Below are 22,098 nucleotides of genomic sequence, written 5' to 3' on the forward strand. Positions count from 1 at the left end.
AATGTCTCATTCATCAGTGTTACTGGAAACTTATTATAACAGATTGTAGCTGGGCATGGTGGCACATACCTTCAACGGGAGGCAGAGGCAGGAGGATCTTTGTGAGTTAGAGGGCAGCCTGGTCTATATAACAAGCTGCAAGACAGCCAGGAATACTAGAGAGACCCTGTCTCAAAACAAACACATGGAGATTTCTAGAGCCAAAACTAGATAGTCTTTCCTCTCAAGACTTGTGTGTCTATCCATCCATCTGTCTGTGTGCATGATGCTAAGCTAGTGTGAGTTTTTGAGAGCTGTAGAGACAGCTCTTTGACGTGCTTAAGGGTAACTGATGGCAGGCTATGGTTTTTTGCTTGTTTAGTGTTTTGCCTGCTCATATGTCTGTGCACCCTGTGCTTGTCTGGTGCCAGAGACCAGGAGAGGATCCCCTCCTCCCTGAGTTACAGGTAGTTGTTAGCCACCATGTGAGATTGTTTCTTTTTATAAACTTTTGAGAACTTGATACATGAAAACTACATCTATGGCTTTTCTCTCTCCCCCTGCCCTAGATAATTTCTTTGGTAAAGGCCTGACAGTGTTTAAAGAAGCAGGAAAAAAACAGAAACAAAGATTCTGCAGTTCAGATCTACTACTTAACTCTGTTTAGTTCCATTATCAACACTGTGATTTGGATCTTATTAATTTGGATTGTCTGCCTTTGCAAAAAGTGGCAGTGGGAGGGGTGGGTCTGTATTTGTTTATAGCATAGAGAGTCATTTAATGACACCATCCTTTCACTTATGGTGACCTTAGGTCAGTGGTTATCAACCTTCCTAATGATGTAACCCTTGTTGCTATTTCATAACTATTGCTACTGTTAGGAATCATAACGTAAATCTCTGATATGCAGAATATCTGATATGTGGCCCCTCTGAGAACTGTTGCCTTAGATCCTGCCTTTATTTCATTTGAATAAGGATTGTACCTGGTGTATATTTTTCTCTGGTGTATATTTTTCTCTGCATCACTGTACCTGACTCCCCCCGCCCAGGTGCGTGTTGGTTGTGTTTGGAGTCTGGCTCCTGTACATCCTCAAGATGAATTACACTGCTGAAGAGTGTGACCTGAAAAGAGTGCATTATGTGGACCCTGACCGGATAAAGGTGAGAAATTCAGACATTTCTAAGCACACACTTCAGCTGCAACCCCAGCTCTGCTGTATGACATAGAATGCTCATGAAGACCTGAAGAAGTCTTCTAGTTTCATATCTGTTTCTGTGATAAAATTCTCTGACCAAAAGCAACTCTGGTAAGGTGGGGGCCTTATTTTAATGTACAGGGTGCAGCCCATCATTGAGGGAAGTTAAGGCAGGAACTCTATGGTAGACCTGCTTGCTCTTCCGTGCAGAATCACCATCTAACCGAAAACTTCCTCCTCACAGCCGAGGAGTATATCAGGAACCATGAAGGAGCACTGCCTTCTGGCCTGCACAGGCTCATAATCAATCTTCTTATATAGTCAAGACCGGGACCCACGCCTAAGGAATAGTACTGCCCATAGTGGGCTGGGCCCTCTAACATCAAGTAACAATCAGTATAGTCTCCCATAGATACGCTCATAGGCTAATCTGGGTAGTCCATTAGCTGAGATTCCCTTCTCAGGTGACCATAGGCTGTGTCCAACTAATAGTCAAAGCTAGCTAGGACAAAGGAAAAACCAATCTTCGCACTACAAAAACAGAGTTCCCTTTCAGGCCCATCATCTGGCCCTTCCATTCTGCAGAATTATTTTCTACTTACTAGTGGGCTCTCCCGGATACATGTTGAGGCACCTAACATGGAGTTTGTCATGACACTGCACGTCATTCTTCTAAAACAGATGATGAAAAAGTTCTGTGATGTGATGTGTCTGTCATTCCTGGGCCTCGGTTCTATGGGATCTCTATCAACAGCACAGCCAGCAGTGTAAAGAACCAAGTGAGGCAAGAAGGAAATCCAGTTCAACATGACTCCATAGCCAGTGTCGGTTTAAACTCTTAGAGTCTGACACTAGGCAGTTTATTTTAGGCATATTTAAGTACAGGATAATTAGGAAAACAGTTTCCTGGAGTAACACAATCCCGTATGCACAGGAGGTCTAATTACATTGAAACTCTTCTCCAAGAATATGTCACTTCTTCCAGGAAGATGGGTTCTAAAGATAGGCTGGACGTGTTATCTTAAGGACCATGGGAGCTTCTGTGGTAGTCTTGAAACGGTCATCTGGGCTCTTAGCCACCTCCGGTCCTGGTTGAAAGAGCTTGAGGGAGGCCCTGGCCATACAGATAGCTCAAGGATCACCTAGGCTATTAGCTACCTCCATTCCCAGCCTTCTAGGTGGAAACAGGTTATGCATCTTTTCCATTGCAGAGACAACACTGCGTGTTTTACATTCCCAGTTTCCCTAGTTCTCATCTGTGAGCACAAAGACAGGTTTTACTTTTCAAGATTTTCACATTGCATTCAAAATTTTCCTTCAGTTTTTATTGATGTTTCTAAGTTAGATACAGGAACTACAGATTTCACTGGTAAGCTGAATAGGTAAATTAGTACTGTTCAGCCCAAAGTAAATGAAGAGGTGATTTAAAACGAGGCGGTGTGGCAGAGTGAGCTCCAATAGGAGCACATTTGTTGCCTGGAGTGTGACTCTCTGTGTCACTGTCCTTCCTCAAGCCAGCATCATGTCTGTCTCCAGACAGTGGCCTGCCAGTTTGACCTGCTTGCCCACACCCATATCTAGCTCAGGCCTAACTAGCAGAGCCAGCCTCGTTCAGTGCTTGGTGTATGCCAGGAATCGTGCTGCCAGTGTCCCATGCTATCAACTCAGCGAGCCCTCCAGATTGCCCTGGGGACAGAGCTGGGATGACTGGAGATTAGCTAGGAAGCAGTCACGCCAGGGTCCTGAGCATGCTGGAATCCCAGCACTTAGGAGGCAGGGGCAGGAAGATTGCTGTGCCAAGGCCTTGTCTCACCAAGCCAAACCAAAGTCAACCAAGTCCAGTGGTGTGGATCCACGGGGCCCAAGTTTTCTCAGCGGCATATATCTGTGTATGGTTCCTTTCTTGTTCGATTTGGACTTACTCATGTCTACTTTTAGGCTGTGTGTGCTTCCGAGGCTTCCGTTACCTATGGTTCAGGTAGATCAGTCAGCACGCGGCAGCTTGACCTGGTTAGTCATGGCTCCTCCCTTCCTGCTGTGCCTCTGTCCTCATGCTTGCAGCCTTCCCGTGTTTTATCAGTGTCCACATCTGCTTGGGAGCCACGGGTGTCCAGTGTCCTGTGCCTGGAGCTCCCCCTCTGCCAGCCTGTCTGGCCTTGTAGACACCCCCGAAACTGGTCCAGCTCCACGGCCTTCCACCGCACTCTTGGGTCAGGGTTGTTGACATCCTGTCTGTTTGCTGTCTCCTGGGAAAGGCCTAAAAAATGGCATTTGGTGTAGCTTACTGAATCACTGTGGAGTCTTCTGTCTCGTTCTTCTCTGAGCTTCCCACCTTCTCATGTATCTTATTTTCCTGTCCTTTTAATTACATGTGCCAGGCCTTCCTGTCAGCTGATGACTCTGGAATCCGGATAGTGGAGGAGAGAATGAGTCTCTCACATGAGGCTGAACATGGTGCTCAGTATAGGGTGGATGTGTTTTCATAATGCTGTACCATGCAGAGTCCACCTGGCAGAAGTAGAGACCTGACCTCCTGCATCCCAAAACTACATTAATAGACCAAGTTGGTCTACTTGTCCTTTTGGAGGTCAGACAACTGCTTGTGTGGCACGCCACCATGCCTGGTTTTTCCCATGGGTCCTCAGGCTTGTGCAGAAGTACTTCAACACTCAGCCACCCCTTCTCTCCCCATAGGTATTGCTCTGTTTTTGAGTTGTTGTTTTTTTTTAATTTTATGTATATAAGTTTTTGTCTTTGTTTTGTTTTGGATTTTGGGTTTTCAGGACAAGATTTCTCTGTATAGCCCTGACTGTCCTGGAACTTGCTTGATAGACCAGTTGGCCTCAAGAACTCAGAGATCTTCCTGCCTCTGTCTCCTGAGTGCTGGGCTTGTTCCACCACACCCAGCTTGTGTATAGATGTTTTGCCTGCCTGTATGTCTGTATATCATAAGTGTGCAGTGCCCACAGAGGCCAGAAAAGGCCATTGGACCCCCTAGAATTGGAATTATAGATGGTTGTGAGCCTCCAGGTAGATGCTGGGAACCAAACCCAGGTCCTCTGGAAGAATAGCCAGTGTTCTTAACTACTGAGCCATTGTTCCAGCTCCATGATTGCTGTAGCTGTTGCTCTTTAAAGTTCTTCAGGACCCTGGATAAAGACCAAAAAGAGAATTAGGACTGCATTTCTGAGGTACCTTAGAAAGGGTGGGAACACTTACATAGCCTGAAAGATCTGCTTTGGGGAAAAATGATGGGCCGTGCCTACATGACCTTAGTGACAGAGAGATATATTAGACTAGCAACCAGACTGCAGGAGGAAGGGCTTGAGGTCTCCTGCCGTTTGCCACAGGCTCTTTCATATTAGTTCATGTGAGTATATTACCAGTCTGTCTGAACTATAAATTATTTGTGAGTGTAATTGAGTTCATACAATTTCTGAGAGTCTAAGTAAGAGTCAAACTGGCTCTTAGGAGTTCCCTCCTCTCACCTGTTGTCTGTTTCTGTTTTGTCTTTGCCTCAGGCATGCCTTGTGATTGCACAGTAGAATTTCTAAAACCAGAACCTGCTGAGTCACCTCCCCCTTAGACTCGTCTCTCATTCCCTCCAGGAGCACATGGAGGCCCGGCCCTCCTCACGACCCATCATCCAGCTCCTTTCACCCGCATCATCTAGCACTGCCCCGTGGGGTGCACTGCCCTGTGAGGTGCACTGCCCCGTGGGGTGCACTGCCCTGTGAGGTGCACTGCTCCTTGAGGTGCACTGCCCTGAGGTGCACTGCCCCGTGGGGTGCACTGGGTGGAGCTGCCCTCATTCCCTCTCAGCCTCTTTCTTTCTGTCACTTTATTGACATAATTCACACACACATCCTAAGATTCACTCTTTAAAGCACAGGGCGCACAGTCTTCAATGTTTTCACGAAGCTGTGTTGGATAGTGGTGTGTGTACAAAGATCTTTCATCATCCCCTAAAGAAACCCCAGGATTGTTTGCAGTCACTCCCTGCCCCCAGGCAACCGCAAATTCCTTTCTGCCTCCGAGGCCGTTACCTGTTTCCTGTTGCTGGCTTTTTGCACTTAGCATATGTTCCTCTTTCCAGCTGAAAACTAAGCCTGGAACTGGACATAATGACCCACAGTGGTGTTCCCAGCACCAAGAGGATGAGCAGTGATTGAGGCTACTGTGCACTGTGTAGCAAGACCCTGCTTCTGAAACTAAGAAACAACAAAACCCCCAGGAACGAATCCTGGAGAAGGTTTGCCACAGCTCTCTGTTGTGGGAGGGAAGCTGGAGGTCTGTACTGTGCAGAGCCCAGAAAGCCTGTGAGAGCCGTGGCACAGGGCGGGGCAAGGCGTGCTGTGTTCTGTTACCTCAGACAGTGTTAAGGACAGGTTCTTGTGTGGCTCAGGCTCGCCTTAAACACCCAGTAGCTCTCAGTGTCCCTTTTCAAACATTTCCTTTATGTGTGACTCTGAGTGAACACATGCCACAGCATACATGTAGAGGTCGTGGACAGAGCTGGTCCTTGTCACCATGTGGGTTCTAGAGGGACGGTGGAGCACGCTTACCTGCTGAGGCATCTCACTGCACCCGCCCTTCTGAAAAAAAACAAAACAGCAGCAGCACCAGAAACCGTTTTCACCCGTATACATTGCCCCACTTTTCAGAAATGTCTTGGCAAGATGTCCCCCTCTGCTGTGTGCAGAGTATCATGGAGGGATTGGAGTGGGGCCCCCGCAGGAAAAGAATTGGAAAGTGGGACAGATGGGAGGCCCTTTAAGCCACAGCAGACAGCACACTAGTTTGTCATCTCTTGTACACCATGGGCTGGGGTTGCAGATGTGCGCTACACATCTGGCTTTACATGCAGGTGGATTTGAATGATTGTACATGTGTAGCCTCAGGAGAGTGAGCCCTGTGAGCCCCATTGGTCATATCCAGCATTGGGAAGCACGAATGGCACGCTGTCCCGTCCTGTCAGACACGCGTGTTCTGAGCTGCACGGGCTCCAGCTGCCATTCACTCTGCAGGGGGAGAGAGCAGCAGGCAAGTTGTGGATTCATGATTTTTTTTTATTTAAAAATGTCCGTTAACATGCCAGTTGTTAACAAGACCGATGGTAGTCTCTGAAGGGAGGCTTAGACACATTGAAAGTGTGTCCGGGATGCAAAATTGTCTTAAGATATTTGAGGAGAGACTGGCGTGTTGTGTCGATTTAGGCTCGTTCTGAGTGGTGGCAGCAGCAGTTTGAACTTGACCCACTCTGCTTTCAGAGAGCGAAAGACCACAGATCACCCTGGGCTCAGCATTCCATGCAGCGTAGTTAGTTGGGGCCCAACTCCTCAGCTTTTCCGGCTCTGCGGTCCTCCATCTACCTCAGCACAGTGAGCAGGCTCGCCCTGCAGAGCCGGCCTTGAGCCGAGGCTGCAGCACTTGCGCACATCTCTGCTGTGCTTGCTGCCACCAGCTTTCTACAGACCACCCCAAACCGTGTCAGAGGTTAATAAGAAGCCACAGCTCCATCGTCCACCCAGCACCCCTGCTCTAACTGAGATGAGATTACTAGTTAAGCGTATCGGAAGCCGCTCGCCTTTCAGTTCATGGATATGAAATCTCCCCGTAGGACTTAATCCTTCGGAGCGGAGCACTCTCTGAGTCACACCATTCTCAGCAGAATTCAGTTTGGGGCATTCCGGCACACCAGTCAGTTCCCGCAGAGCCGTTTCTCAACTGAGTCCACACCGAGGCCACATCCACGACGGCAGTGGGGGGTCACTGTGGCGTCTGCCCCTCGAGTATCATCCTTAAATTCTGGCTGTTTTTAATTGCCATAAGGCTGAGAACTTTGCTCTCACATGTGGCAGCCACTAGGCAAAGGGAGGAAGAGCCCTCCCTGTAAGGAACTGGGGTGCTTGTGTGCGGTAACAGATGTGGAAAACTAGGGTTTCTATAGTAACTGGTCCCCGGATACCAGGGACTGAGGCTGAGTTAGGCTCTTTCCTGTATTTAGTTAACTCAAAGTTCTTTGACATGAATTCTCTCCTCTCCTGAAACTATAAAGTCAGCAGGTACTGAGGCTAGCTAGAGCTTCGTGTGGACTCAAAAGCCTGCCACGTGTTTGTATTTATAAGAAACATGACCCCCAAAGCCAGGGAGTCGAAATGGCGCCTTTGCTGAGGAAATCACAGGGCCCTTAGTTCCCTCCAGTGAACTTTCATTGTGTGGTGCCCCACGGCAAATTGTCACATCAGGGACAGCTAGACCTTCAAGATGTCTTTATTCTTCATTGTTGGTGACCTGCACATCCTCCTGGACAACTCTGAAGAGCTAAAGCCTTTATTTCCACCCCTAGACTTGACCCAGTATCTTGTTTCTCGTAAGAGGAACATCAGCTCTCTGGATCCCAGAGCCGCCAGGATGGCGCCTCCCAGTCAGCCCTCCTCTGCTTGGCTGCCAGTTGCGGAACCCCTGCTTCCTCCAGGCACCCCAGTTCCTTAAAGTGAACTGACCCCACCTTTGACTTTTTTTTTTTTGAGCTGTGAACCCCATGTAGTGCAACAAAGTGCACTGTAGTTAGAAAGTTGGCCCTGTGATTTCGGGCCCCTTCAGAGCTCAGCACATCTTAAACGAGTGGAAACAGCGAGGAGGGGCCGGCAGTGGCCTCCCCGCTCCAGCGCCTTTAGCTGTGCTCGCTCCCTCAGCTCTCCAGCCCCAGCCGTGAAGCAGACAGGGTTACTGCAGAGGGTGACGGCTGGGCCTTGGGCTCTGCTCACAATATAGCAGATTAAATTTAAAGCCTCTCCAGGACAAGGGATGGAATGAAATTTCACTCCTCTCCAAAGGAAACTTCCAAAGAAAAGATTTGGCCGCACGGGGGCTGCGCAGTGCTGCCAGCCTCCTTCCCTGGGGCTCAGTTGGCGCTCTGCAGATGTTCCGTTGGATCCCAGGTGATTTGTGAAAACATGCACTGGGCATGTGTCCGAGGGGTGAATGGGATCTCAGGGGCTCCAAAAATGGCTATCTATGACCAAGAGACCTGGAGACTGTAGAGATGAGTGAAGTTGGTAGCAGGACCCTTCTGTTTGCCCCCACCAGCCCACCCCCTCCCCCAGTTTGGGATAAGACCCCATGCAGGGCAGAGCCTCTCCCGCTTAGTGTTTGTGAGGACTCGGGTCATGATCGGTTCCTTGCTTGGCTTTCCAACTGACCCCTCAGGAAGATGCTGATCTGTGGAGTGTCTTTGTTCCTTTCCCGTAGGCGCAGAAGCTGCTGTTTCAGGCCTTGGAACGTGAGCAGCCCTGATTCATTCTCCTGGATGTGCCACCTTGAAACCACAAGGGGAACTCACTGGTGACCTTGTCTTGGGCACCACAGGGAGTGTGAGGCTGGGATACCGTTAGTCAGTTCCCCTTTACCAAAAAGAAGTTAATCCCCCACATGCACACACACTGCCCTTCATAGGCACTAAATAGCTTTTCAAGGCTATACTTTAAAAGTATTTTTAAAGGTTTTCTACTGAGATGAGGGAAATGTTTCCATCGAAAACATATTTTATAAAAATCAGACAATGGCTGATGTGGTGGCTCCAAGTGTAAAAAGCACCTGCTGCTGAGACGGACAACAGTTCATCCCTAGCCCCACACACAGAGGCAGAAAACTGGCTCCCATAAGTTGACTCCAGATACCCCATACACACAAACAAGAATGCATGCACACAGACACACATACACACCTAGGCACACACAGAGCAAAGTGTAATAAAGTAGAGTAAAATAATAAGACAGGAAAAGTAGCTGAGGTAATATTTAAAATTACAACAGTAAGAATCTTCATGATACACTGACAGGTTTGAAGACAAGACATATTCCTAAAAATAGATATCCCCCTGGGACATATGGGAGCCTGTCCCACACATCCACACAGACTCCTGTGCACACAAGAGGAAGCTGCAGGGGGGAGGGGCAGGTCTGTGAGGCTGTCAGACTCAAGAATGGGGAGCGCAGAACAGGAGGGAGCAGTGTGTGGGAGGCCTCCTGACTGCGCCTCTGCAGTGGCCCCGCTGGTAGGAGGACCAGCTCGGACAAGGAGCCAGCAAGGTCTGCGTGGTCAGGACACACGTTCTCTGATAACACTGAAGGTCATTCGTCTTCCAGACAGCACAAAGCTGATTAACCCTGTTGAGAAACAGAACTGTTTATTACCCAGCTGGTTAGAAAACCTGAAGCTCTTTATTATCATCACAGTAAAAGTCAAACAAACAAAAAACAAACAAAAACCCATGTAACAAAATTTACCATGTAGCCAGCCCTGAGGGCCGATTGTGAAATGCCAAGCAAACAGACCACTAAACTCTGTGAGTGCTTGCGTGCATGTGTATGTGCACCATAACACAGTATGGAGGTCAGAGGGCCACTCCTGGGGGTCAGCTCTCTGCTTCTGTCCTGTAGGTCCCAGAGATTGAACTGTCAGGTCAGCAGCAGGCACCTTTACCTACTGAGCCATCTTTCCGGCCCTCCAGAATCTTTCAAAAACACCATGTTTGTGCCTGTCGGACACATTCCTTATCTCCCCAGCTCCTCAGTCCCTGGTCCCACAATCCTCCTCGGTGTTTTCTGTAGATATGACCACTTTGCATACTGCAGGTAAGTGTAGTCAGTCAACTTAGGGCCCATCTTCTGGAGACAGTTTGTCTCAGTGGCATAATGAAAGTAAGAGCCTTGTCCTGCGATGTGGCCCTCCGGTTCCTTCCAGTTCCTGAGCAAAACACTAACCCTAAAAGGTAAACATTCTGTATCATCAGATGGTAATCAAGAAGGGAGCAACTCCAGGCATCACTGATTGTCTAGACAGTGGTATTTCTAATGTTGGAGAGGTTTTAAAGCCTATGTTGGTCCCCTTCCAGAAAGCTCAGAGATCTGTTCAGGAAGTCTTAAAGAAGGAATGTCGGCCCAGGCACACGAAGACAGCCATGACTCAATTATTTGAGGACAGGTACAGCGCCAACCTGGAGCCTTTTGTGCAGAAGGTCCCCACAGACAGTGAAGCGGAGCTCAAGTATGACCCACCTTTTGGATTCCGGAAGTTCTCCAGGAAAGTCCAGAGCCTCTTGGATATGCTGCCTGAGCATGACCTTCCCGAACACTTGAGAGCCAAGCACTGCAAGCGCTGTGTGGTTGTTGGGAACGGGGGCATCCTCCACGGACTAGAGCTGGGCCACGCCCTCAACCAGTTCGATGTGGTAATAAGGTATCTGCTCTGACAACCAGTCTTTCTCCTCTAGAATTTAGCCTTGTACTCTGGCCCAGGGCAGCTCCAGGGACAGGGAGGGACAGTGGTAGATCTTTAGCACCCCTGCTTCAACTCTTGGGGGTACTGAAACAACATCACAAATGGCCAGGTGTCCAAACTGTGCCTTGGTTATCCTAGATTCAAGGCTTATGCTGTGGGCTGCCATCAATTGCCAGGCCTTGCAGAGGAAGGAGGTTGGGAAAGGTGGCAGGGCTTGGTAACCAGTACTGTTAGGCAGGGCTGTGAGCTGATGCGGGACGGGAGGGCAGTGGGGACACCTGGCTTTGGGAACAGAGTTTAGGGACAGTGAACTCTGGGAGGGTAGACAGCCTCCAGAGCAGTTAGAATTCAGCACCGGCAGACCCTCCAAAGGGGGCTTGCCTGCTTGAACACTTGTTTGGTTTGGGGGCTTGTTGGGGGGGTGTTTTGTTTGTTTTTGATCTGTGTAATCTGTGTGTGTGTGCACATGCATGGGAGTGCCCATGAAGGCCAGAAGAGGACATGAACCGTCTCCTGAGCAAAGTTCCAGGCTGTTGTAAGCCGCCCAGTGTGGCTGCTAGAAACCAAACCGTGGTCCTCTGGAGAGCCACAAGCACTCGTCAACACGGGGCATCTTTCCAGCCCGCCCTTTGTGTTTTCATAAAATATTTTAAGCTTACATTTATGATCAGCTTCTGAAGTCTTTAGTATCTTAGAGCTCCTTTAGAAGAAGATAATTTTTGGGTGACTCTTTTGCCAGATATTAGAATATTTATGTTTCTTTACTTTTTATTATGAAAGTACTTTTTATGCTCGTGTCTTTTTATCCAGCTCTGATTGGTTCCTTAAATAAGTTATTTAAAATAGAGTTGGTTTCTTTAAGTCCTGGGACCTATTTTTCCAACTCTGGGCACCCTGCAGTAAATTAGGCACAAGATCTGGGTCCTAAGTGAGTCTGTCCTGCAGAGACACATGGACAGATGGACTGAAGCAGCGCCTAGGGATGAAGGTGTGACGTGTGGTTGGGGACACACAGAAAGTGGCAACTGTGGCAAGACTGGATCTGGGGGACATATTGAAAAGTAATTGACAGCCCCTTCTAATGGCTTGAAAACTAATGTCAAGTGATAGAAAGATTTCTGCTCCAGGGGCCTCAGGCCTTAGGGAAACCACTAATCAGAACCACCAACAGAAACCCAAAAGTGGGGAAAAACTGGTTAGCAAGGGACATGACAAAACCCATCCCAGCCATTTTGATCCCCAAAGTGAGAATGTTCACATGGGACCTCTCGTGCCATGGTGCCTCAGTTTCCTCATCTGTAGTCCAGAAGCAGTAGGGTTCATCCACTGTGGAGACCAGACGCATGAACGGGGATAAAGCTCTAAGAGCGATGAGTGACAGGACGGTGTTCAGTGCTCCATGAATGCCACAGCTACCTCGGGAGAGAGCGTGGGAAGCAGGGGGCTGGGGTGAGGTGCGGTGGGTAAAAGGCCTTGGTAGGAAAGGTTGGGTATTGAAAAGGTCAAGGAAAAGAAAGCAGGAGGAAGCAGAAAGGAGCCGCAGATGACTGGGAGCAGAGCAGAGCGGGCCAGGTCTCACGGGGGTCAGTGGTGTGAAAGAGCTGCCACCTGGTCCGGCTTTTTGTTGCCTGGCAGGGTTAAGTGCTTTCTTCTCAGAAATAACCCCAGTGGTTGATGTCATGAGTGTCTGGTGCCACGGGAGACACAAAGATCTCAGTTCCTAACTAGTTAAATACAGGGGCTGAGGGCTTCTGGACCTTGTACCTGGGCCCATTTTAGCAACAAATTAATGTCTGTGTGCACTGTGCAAGACAGGGCCAGGAGCCCCCAGCCACCCACCCATCCAGTGGTTCATGGTTAGGATGTGGGGAAGAAGTGGGTTAGAACCAACAGGCAGTGCAGACCTTCAGTTCCGGGGCAGATGGCTAGAGGGGCTGCATATATATCAAGCTGGCTTAGAAGATAGCAGTGTGTATCTTCCCAGAGAGGAGTCAGCCAGGGATGCCGGAATGAAGAACCCTACCTGGTGTGGGGACAAGGGCTAAGACAGCTGGGAGGGACCAGAAATGAGGCTTGATGTCCTGGGGTGACAGGACTGGGCATGACAGCTTCAGGGGACAGAGGCTCCTGGGCAGTGGTGGGTGCATCAAGCCTGGGTAGAAAGAAAGATTAAGAAGCATTTTTATTTTCATAATTCCATGGAGATAGTACAGCTCCTTCCCATTTACCTTCTCCCAAACGCCCTGGCTGAGCGCACCTCTTTGAGCTTATTTTCCCTGCATCATCTCTCAGATGCTCCGTAGTGTACCGGAAGGCTTCCACCTGCACACCCGGCATACACTTCCATCAAAAGATGGATGCATGGGGCTGGGAGGCAGCAAGGGAGATGGCTCAGTGCATAGGTTCTCGTCACAGGCCTCCAGTGCCCAAGTGAATGTCAAGTAGACATGACAGCCCAGCTGTAAATTCCATTCTCAGAAGGCAGAGGCAAGGGATCCCCTGGGCAGGCTGGCTTGCTAGAGTAGTCACGCTAGAGCTCTGGCTTTGATTGAGACCTGTTGCAGTGATTAAGGTGGGGAACCTTTGAGGAGGACTCCCCATGTCAACCTGTTTATGCACGTGAGGGACGGTGGGTGAGGAGTGGGCACACTCTGGCTCACCTAGCCTACTGAGCATCCTGGTTTGCTCATAATGCATAGTGTAGAGTGACAGTCACTTCCCCTCATGGTCCATGTGGCTGCCACCCCATAGCATCATAAAAAAGTATCACACCATACACATTACCAGCCAAGGAAAAAATCAAAATCCAAAGTTCACAAGTGGGTTTCTGTCAAATGCTCATGGCTTTGAACCATCATAAAGCTGAACGATTTTAAGTCAGTCCACTGACAGTCCATCTGAACCATCACTCTCTGCTGACCCATTTTTGAAAGTTGCCAATAGCAAGCCCTAAGACCTTGAGCATGCCTTTCCTGGGAACAAGGGCATGATGCTCAGGATGAGAGAGAGTGTGTGTACAAACCGTGCCCTTCAGTTTCAAAACAGAAGAAAACAATCTAGCCCAGTGGCATGCTTTGACATTTAGTTGACCTATTCAGTAGCTTGTTTTAATAACCAAGGGATTAGGTGTTTAAGGTCTGGAAGAGGAAGTAGCACGGGACAAAGTTTAGACACAACCAAGCGGCAGACACTTTTATGAGATTTCAGAAGACTATTAACTAGCCGGCACAGTGGCACATCTCTGTAACCCCATGTACTCGGGAAACTTTGGAATTCTGTCAAGAACTTTTCATTATCAAACCAAACAGGAGATTTTCAAAGAAAGTACTATCTATGAAAGCCACAACTGTTATATGTTTGTATTAGCTTAAAACACCAGGACATGCCAGAACCGCTTACGTTGACAGTCTACGGCCATATGCTGGTGTTCCTCCATGGACTATCAGCTGCATTCAGTCAGGACCATGAGGACAGTCAGTGTTGTGACGGGCACCGAGGCCACTGGGAGGGAAGCCTGCTCCACAGTGTCATGATTCATGGAGGACGTGGCATAGGATGTTGGGATGTCACGTGATGTGATGAGATGGTTCACGGCCTCCTTTTTGTCAATTGTTCCTTTTTGTTTGACCAGGTTAAACAGTGCACCAATTGAGGGTTATTCTGCACATGTTGGAAATAAAACTACTATAAGGATGACTTACCCAGAGGGTGCTCCGCTGTCGGATGTTGAGTACTACGCCAATGACTTGTTCGTTGCTGTTTTATTTAAGAGTGTTGATTTCAAGTGGCTTCAAGCAATGGTTAAAAATGAAAGCCTGGTAAGAACTCAAATTCCTTGTGCAGTCAGACATTGGTAAAAAGTTAGAACATCTTGGATTGCAATTATGAACATTTATTTTTAAATGGACACAGTAGAATTCATACTTGTGTTGTCTTTCAAATTATACTCTCCGTCTGTAGAAACCCCTCAGAACTCATGGTGCAAATTGCTTCCAGAGCCTGGTTAAGAACTGGTTCTTGGAACTGAAAATGCAGCTCAGTTGTAGAGTGTTTCCTGCCATGCAGAAGGCTTGGCCTCAGTCTCCAGCACCACAAAAAGTCAGGCACAGGAGTGCACATCTGTAATCTCAGCACTTGGGAGGTGACAGAAGGCGGATAAGCTCTGGGTCATCCTCAGCTGCATAGAGTTGGAGGCCAGCCTGGGCTACATGTGATCCTGTCCTAGAAACAAACAAGTAAATTAAAACTAGGAGAGACTTTTATGTGAAAATGGTGGTAATTACTAAAAGAGAATATGAACTTTAGGACCACACTTTCTATTCTGAGGTTAGTTACCTTGTTCTCCAGAATAGACTTGAATGGCTTTTAGTTAGTTCAAGAAGTGAGATTGCTAGGTGAAGAATATACATATATGTATACGTATACATATGCACACACATATATATATCATCCCAAAGATGTTCTCCAAAGTGCTTGAGTCAGGATCCTGTCATTGGGATAAATCCAAAGTCTTCTAGAAAGGCAGCAGAGCCTTCCACTTGGTCGGATTCCTGTTGTTGATCTTTCCAGTAATCAAATGACATTACTTTGTAGTTCCATCCATTAAAGTGAAATAATTTTCAGAGCTAAGTTATCAAGCTGATCACAAATATGTCTAAAACTAAGAGGATAGGGTCAGCAGAGGTGGCTCAGAGGGTTAAGGTGCCTGCCTCCATGCCTAACAGCCCAAGTTCAATCCCAGGGAGCTGCATGGTCAAAAAGAGAAATGACTCCCAGAGATCTTTCTCCATCCAATACACACACACACACACACACACACAAAATAAAAAGCTAAAATACACATTGTTTTAAATTAGCTCCGTACTATGTGATGGAGCCATTTCTATCTCCAGAGCCTGATTTCTCTGCAGATTATTGTGATCTTCTGGATTTTCTATTGTGTACAATTTCTGATGGGAAAATGAAGTAACCCACAGCCTGTTGCTAAGCAACTTTATAAGACTAGGAAATAAAGTCAGTGGGAAGTGGGTACGTGGTGAGGACCCATCCAGCAAGGCATCCGCAGCACTCAGTTTATTGCCCTTCTCTGGGAACACGGTGGCTGTGGATTGTAAAAGAGACACCCTCTGGTCGTCCCTGGGGAATCTCTCCCTCAAGCAAACAAGCTGACTCTGTCGGTTCTGTTCAGGTCTGTGTCACCTCTATAAATGGCAGGTTTCAGGGTTACATTGTTGGGTTGAAGTACTGGATTCACATGCATTTAGATGACGATACTCTAGGGTTTGGGGTACAAAGCCAGTTGGAGTCAGACCCATGATCTTGGCCTAATTAGCAGTGAATCTCATGTCACCCTGTTGACAGGATACAATTGCTAAGCATTCTAATGGTTGCTTGCATTCTTTCCTCAGCCATTTTGGGTTCGTCTCTTCTTTTGGAAGCAGGTGGCAGAAAAAATCCCACTCCAGCCAAAGCACTTCAGGATTTTGAACCCAGTTATCATTAAAGAAACTGCCTTCGACATCCTTCAGTACTCAGAGCCTCAGTCAAGGTTCTGGGGCCATGATCAGGTATTTTTATTACTACTTGGTTAACTGTTCTCTGTGGACAGGAGGAAACTTGAACAAGTTTTGTATGGACTTATCTGTACCCCTAGAACAGCAGTATCCCTCTCAACCTGTGGGTTGCAATCTTTTTTGGGGATCAAATGACCCTTTCACAGGGATTGCATATCAGACATCCTGTATATCAGAGACTTAAATTATGATTCATAACTGCGGCAAAATTAGAGTTATGAAGTAGCAACAAGAATCATTTTATAATTGGTCACCACAACATGAGGAAGTGTAATAAAGGGTCTTCGCATTAGGAAGGTTGAGAACTGCTGTTCTAGAAGCGAAACCGCTAGTGTTCCCTCTAGTATAGAAACCTACTCACTGACCAGACAAGTCCATGTGTGGTTATCATTCTACCCCTCAGTGCCAGGGCTCATCATGGTTGAAGTAGCCTTCTTCCTGGAGTACTCTTTAGCAGAGTGACACATCACTAACTGAGAAGGTACTTAAGGTATCTTTGCCCCACAGCCACACTAAGGGACACATTGTTAATCTAAAAAGTTTCTGTATGTTTTATCTCTAGAAAATAGTAAGATTTGGTATCTACCATCACTTCACAGAAGATAATAAAGCCAGCCCTCTAAGATAGTGCTTTTCAGTCTGGCCCCATTCCATACATTCAGACTATATTGGTCAGTGTTATGGTCTGTATGTGGGGATTTTCAAAATTACCCAGATGATTTACATTGCAGCCTGATTTGGAAACCTTATTGTTCTAGGTTGTCCATTGAGTAGGGTGTTAGCCTGCAATTAGCATATGCTGCCAGAAGGGGATGCTGTGGAGAATTCTTTTCTTACTTGTAGCTTGGTAGTGAGGCTCATGTCTTTAAAAACTTTTAAAGACCTGTATGGAAATCCTTTTTTTTTTGAGACATGGTTTCTCTGTATAGTCCTGGCTGTCCTGGAACTCACTTTGTAGATCAGGCTAGCCTCAAATTCATAAAGATCCACCAGCCTCTGCCTCTGGAGTACTGGGACTAAAGGTGCATGTCACCATACCCAGCAAGGAAATCTTTCTTAAATAAGAATTAGCACATGCCAGATGATGTCGCAGATGCTGCTCAACAAATTACTAAAAAAAAAAAAGATTTAGCACATGTATGACCAAGTAACAATGTTCAAAATATAAAAAATTCTTCCTAGAGCTAAAACAAACAGCAAACGAGCATAGATAGATAGATAGATAGATAGATAGATAGAATGGAGCTGGAGACATGGCTCAGTGCTTACTTACAGTTAAGCGCACCCAGGAGGTAGAGGTCAGAGTATGGCTGCTGACAGCTGAGAGCATTGGCTATACTTCCAGAGGACCTGAGTTCTGTTCCCAGCACCCACATAGCAGTTCATAATGTCTGGAACTCCAGTGTCAGGGGATCCAGCGCCCTCTTCTGGAATCATGTATGCATATGATACACTTGTGTACATGAAGGCAAAACACTCATACAGATAATAAAAAAATTAATAGAGATAAAAATTAAGAGCATTTGACAAAAGAAGAAAATAAAATAAATAAATAATATATAATAAAATATTTAGTCCCCAGTAATTAAATAAAAGGCAGCTAGAGCCACCGTGGCTTTTTTTTTAACCCTACTTTCTTTGTTGTATTTTGTTTTGTTTTTGAAATATAATCTATCTCACTAAGTGACACTGACTGATGGAGAACTCACTATGTAGACCAAGCTGGCCTTACAATTCCCTTCATTCCCCCTGCCTCTGCATCCAGGAACTGAGATCACCAGCAGGCACCACCACACCCGACTGGGTTTTTTGCTCACCTAATAGCAAAATTTAAAGACCTTTGTCTGGCAGCAGTGTAGGTAGAATAAAGCGGCCCTTTTCCTGTGTTAGCAGTATGCACTAACTTCAAATAGGGATGGTCACAGATGGGGAGATGGCCCAGCAGTTACAGGCACATGTTCTGTCAGAAGACCTTAATCCAGTTCCCAGCTCCACATCAGGTGTCTCCCAGATGTCTGTAACTCCAGTTCCAGGGCATCTGATACACACACACACACACGAGAGGGACAGAGACAGAGCATACGTTCACATGCACACACACACACACAAATAATAAAGATAAAATCTTTTAAAATGATAAAATAAGAATGACGTTGGCTGGCATTTAGCATCCCCATTGGCTGAGTACTCAGGAGGTCAAGGCAGGTTCAGACTCAGTTACATGGTGAAACCTTGCCTCATAAAGAATGGCTTTCTCTTACCCACCAATGTTACTCTGAAACCTTGATTATAAAAAAAAAAAAAAAAAAGTGGATGAATCTCCCATTATTAGGCAGTCCTGGATATTTACCATGGCATTCATAGCAAAATGCTGAATAAAGCCTGGATATTTACCACTAAACGATGATTTTCTTAAGGTGCTTAGTTGACAGAGTGCTTGTCCACATTCACCAATGCGTGAGTTCCATCCCCAGAACCACAGAAACCAAGTGTGTCTCTGCACTCCTAGCACCCAGGAGGTAGAGGTCCAAGGATCAAAAGTTTAAGGTTCTCCTCTGCTTCTTGGCAAGTTCAAAGCCAGCCTTGGTCTGCTCTGAAAAATCTCATATCGGAGACTTCCTCATGTGTATATGCCCTTCCATCAAGTGGAAAAGTTTTGTGGGCCATGAGAAGATGTGGTCTCAGGGCTTTTTAGTACAGATGACACAATTTGGGAGGGTTTTGGTCCTCTTTAAAAAAATTACATTTGTTTGTTTTTGTATGTGTGTATGCAGGCATGCATGCATATGTGAGTATATAGGTGTGTGTGTGTGTGTATGTGTGTGTGTGTGTGTGTGTGTGTGTGTGTGTAAGTGTAAGTCAGAGGACAACTTGTAGGAGTTAGTTCTTTTCCTTCCACCTTGTTGGTCCTAGGGCTTGAACTCAGATCATCAGGCTTGGCAGCAGTCACCTTTACCTGCTAAGCCATCTTGGCAGCCCCAGCAGGCCTCTCTGATCTCTCTTCATGCACTGCTTTCATGAACAGTTAATCTCACACACATTTGCACAGGCACTGGTTGGGGATCCCCTGTGTACCAAGTGACCTGCTCACTTGAACTCCAGGCTGCCTGTTGGAGGACAGGAGACAGGAGGACACACAGCCACGGCACGGAGGTGTCCTTGGCATTCATCTCTCTGTCTGTGAACAGGAGTGCAGACTGGCCTCGACGACCCTTTTTGAGCAGTGAATCTGACTTTGAGAAGTGAATGCCCATGGATCCAGAGGCAGTTTAGAGTGAACGGAGCTCCTGGAAGCATCCCTGATCCCATCAGAGTCTATGAGCTCTGGAGGAACTCTTGTTGAAGCCACAGTCTTCTCTAAAATGAGAGAAACATCAGTACATTAAAAGCTATCCAAAACCAGATCCAGGTTGAACATCCTGATTCTAAAGATCAAAAGCTCTTTGAGGGCTAACATGATATCTTAATTGGAAAAGCCCATACCAGGCCTCATGTGATAAGTCATAATCAAAATGTAGACACGTTAAGAATACCTTATAAAATGTATTTGTATAAGGCATATGTGAAACACGAGAGTATCAGTGTGGGGGGGTCTTCTTCCCACGATCTCCTTGTATGCACAAGCACTGCAGAAACGCAGGAACACTTGTGGGGCCATGCATTTTAGACACAGAACATAGCCTGCAACTGGATCAGTGACAACCCTCAGGGAGGGCTGTCAACCGCAGGCTCTCTGCACTTGTCTTATGATGCTGTTTTTATCCAAAACGTGACTGAAGATCCAGAAAGCTTTGTGCCAGGGTTGCACATCCCAGGAGGCATGGCATGATGCCATGCAGACAAGAGGGCATGCCTGGAGTTAGAGGCCAAACTGGCATGAGCCTTGGACCTGCTAGGGGAAAGTTAGTTGAATCAATTTTGAAAGGAGTAAATGTAGCCAGGTAGAGCGACGTATACCGGTAATCCAGCACTCCGGAGGTTGAAGCAGGGCATCATAGGATAGAGGCCAGCTTGGGGCACATGGCAAGACATCTGTCTTTAAAAAAACAAAAACAAAACAACAAAATACAGGGAAGAATGTGACATGTAACATACAAGTTCAATCTCAGACTCACATGCTGAAAGGAAAGAAAAAACTCTTGGAAGTTGTCATCTGACCTCCAGGCATGCACAGTGGCATGTGCATCCAAGTGCATATGTACACACACACACACACACAGATACACACACATACATTAAAAATACCAATGGTGAACACCTTTAATACCAGCACCCAGGACTCAGAAGCAGATGAACCTCTGTGAGTTTGAGGCCAGTCTGCTCTACAAAGTGTGTTCTAGGACAGCCAGGACTACAAAGAGAAACCCTGTCTTGAAAAACCAAAAAATAATTTTTAAAAATTATGTATTTATAATAAGTGTAATCTCAAAAATGAAATGAGTTTTTAAAAAGTTGAAATATTACTTTTTAATGAATGAATTGGTCTGTGTTCTTCCCAGAACATCCCCACCATCGGCATCATTGCCACTGTCTTGGCCACGCACCTGTGTGATGAAGTCAGCCTGGCAGGCTTTGGCTACGACCTCAGTCAGCCGCGGACCCCGCTGCACTACTTTGACAGCCAGTGCATGGGCGCCATGAACTGGCAAGTCATGCACAATGTGACCACAGAGACCGAGTTCCTCCGGAAGCTGCTCAAAGAGGGTGTGGTGCAGGACCTCAGTGGGGGCATCCACTGAGTTCTGAACACAGCAGACCTCACGTAGGCGTGTGGCCGAGAGCTGTGGGGAGCAGCCTCCACCGGGAGTTTACCCTGCAGCTGCTAAGACGTGCAGCTAGTGTTTTTTAAACTCAATTTAAAAAAAGAGAAAGAGAACAACAGCAACAACAAATGTTCTGCTCTTCACACCTCTTTGTCCTATTTATTTGAAGTCAGTGTTGGGTTTTGCATGATTTTGTAAGTTAATTTTAAGAATGGGATCGGAAGGACTTTTCAAAGAGAATTGTATGGTTTATTGTAATTTAAGGAAATCATTCAATTTGCAAAAACTGTACACATGTACTCTGCCCAGGTGTTGAGGTGGGGGAGAGGGGCTTCTGGCCCTTTAATGACGCCCTCAATACCTGAATCTGGGACTGCTGCTCTGTTTGGGAGAACTGATGGCAGAGGAACTTCCTGCCTCCGGGATGAAGGGAGGGCTTCCTCATCACCTCTGGCAGCTGCCAGAGGCTGGGGGTCTGCTAAGCAAGTTCATAACCGCACTCTGCTAGCCCATCTGCCAAAAGGCTCCCAGGACTCAGACAGAACAGCTGTCCCGGAGGCTGCTGGTTAGTGAGCCACTGTCAGCTGACACCATGATGTGATGCTGCCCCAAGATGGAGGAAGCCATACTTCCTACACTGTCAGGGCACTTTTAAACTTCTGGAGAAATGTGTGTGTATGTGTGTGTGTTTGTGTTTGTTTGTTTGTTTGTTTGTTTGTTCTGCCCTCCCAAAGCACTTAAGTGTTATTTAAGGCACTCTGCTGTTTGTCTGAAATGATTCATCAAAATTATGACAAAGCCTTTGTTAGCCAGAGTGAGCCCTCTCCAGGATGATGACATTTCTGAAGCACTGGAGTGAAATCTCCCCATTGTTATAACTTAAACGAATTTGAAATGCCCTGAAGTGTGTGTATCAAGCAATGTAAAAGGAGGAGGAGGTGGGGTGGGGAGGAAAAAGAAAAGAAAGAAAAAAAGAATAAAAGCTTTTGAGGAGCCCCTGCAATTTAGTGACTTTGAGTGTGTGTTCATTTGTTTGTTTTAAGAAATTCTCTTCATTCTCTGCTAAGTGGAAACCTCGGAGCCGGGCAGTGATGGCGCATGCCTGTAATCCCAGCACTTGGGAGGCAGAGGCAGGCGGATTTCTGAGTTTGAGGCCAGCCTGGTCTACAGAGTGAGTTCCAGGACAGCCAGGGCTACACAGAGACACCCTGTCTCAAAAAACAAATGAAAAAAGAAAAAAGAAACCTCACCCTGGATGTTTTGTAGTGAGGGACAGTTAGAGTGCCTCACTCCTAGCTGT

At 46.8% G+C, this 22,098-nt stretch overlaps 1 protein-coding gene across 4 annotated transcripts in view; it reads left to right on the forward strand.

Moving 5' to 3' along the window:
• Positions 1-21,791, forward strand: part of St3gal5 (ST3 beta-galactoside alpha-2,3-sialyltransferase 5) — a 56,769-nt gene extending 34,978 nt beyond the window's left edge. For 2 of the 4 annotated variants that reach the window (XM_052173908.1, XM_052173909.1), the window contains exons 3-7: positions 1,031-1,142; positions 10,077-10,420; positions 14,094-14,280; positions 15,871-16,029; positions 20,535-21,791. In XM_052173908.1, coding sequence (XP_052029868.1) covers positions 1,031-1,142; positions 10,077-10,420; positions 14,094-14,280; positions 15,871-16,029; positions 20,535-20,774 — 1,042 coding nt within the window. In that variant the 3' untranslated portion in view covers positions 20,775-21,791. Of the gene's footprint in view, positions 1-1,030; positions 1,143-8,431; positions 9,954-10,076; positions 10,421-14,093; positions 14,281-15,870; positions 16,030-20,534 lie in introns of those variants that run through there. The other 2 variants (XM_052173910.1, XM_052173911.1) reach the window with 2 other exon arrangements.
• The last annotated feature ends 307 nt before the right edge of the window (positions 21,792-22,098 follow it).

Source organism: Apodemus sylvaticus, chromosome 2, assembly GCF_947179515.1.
Source record: "Apodemus sylvaticus chromosome 2, mApoSyl1.1, whole genome shotgun sequence".
Taxonomy (NCBI): domain Eukaryota; kingdom Metazoa; phylum Chordata; class Mammalia; order Rodentia; family Muridae; genus Apodemus; species Apodemus sylvaticus.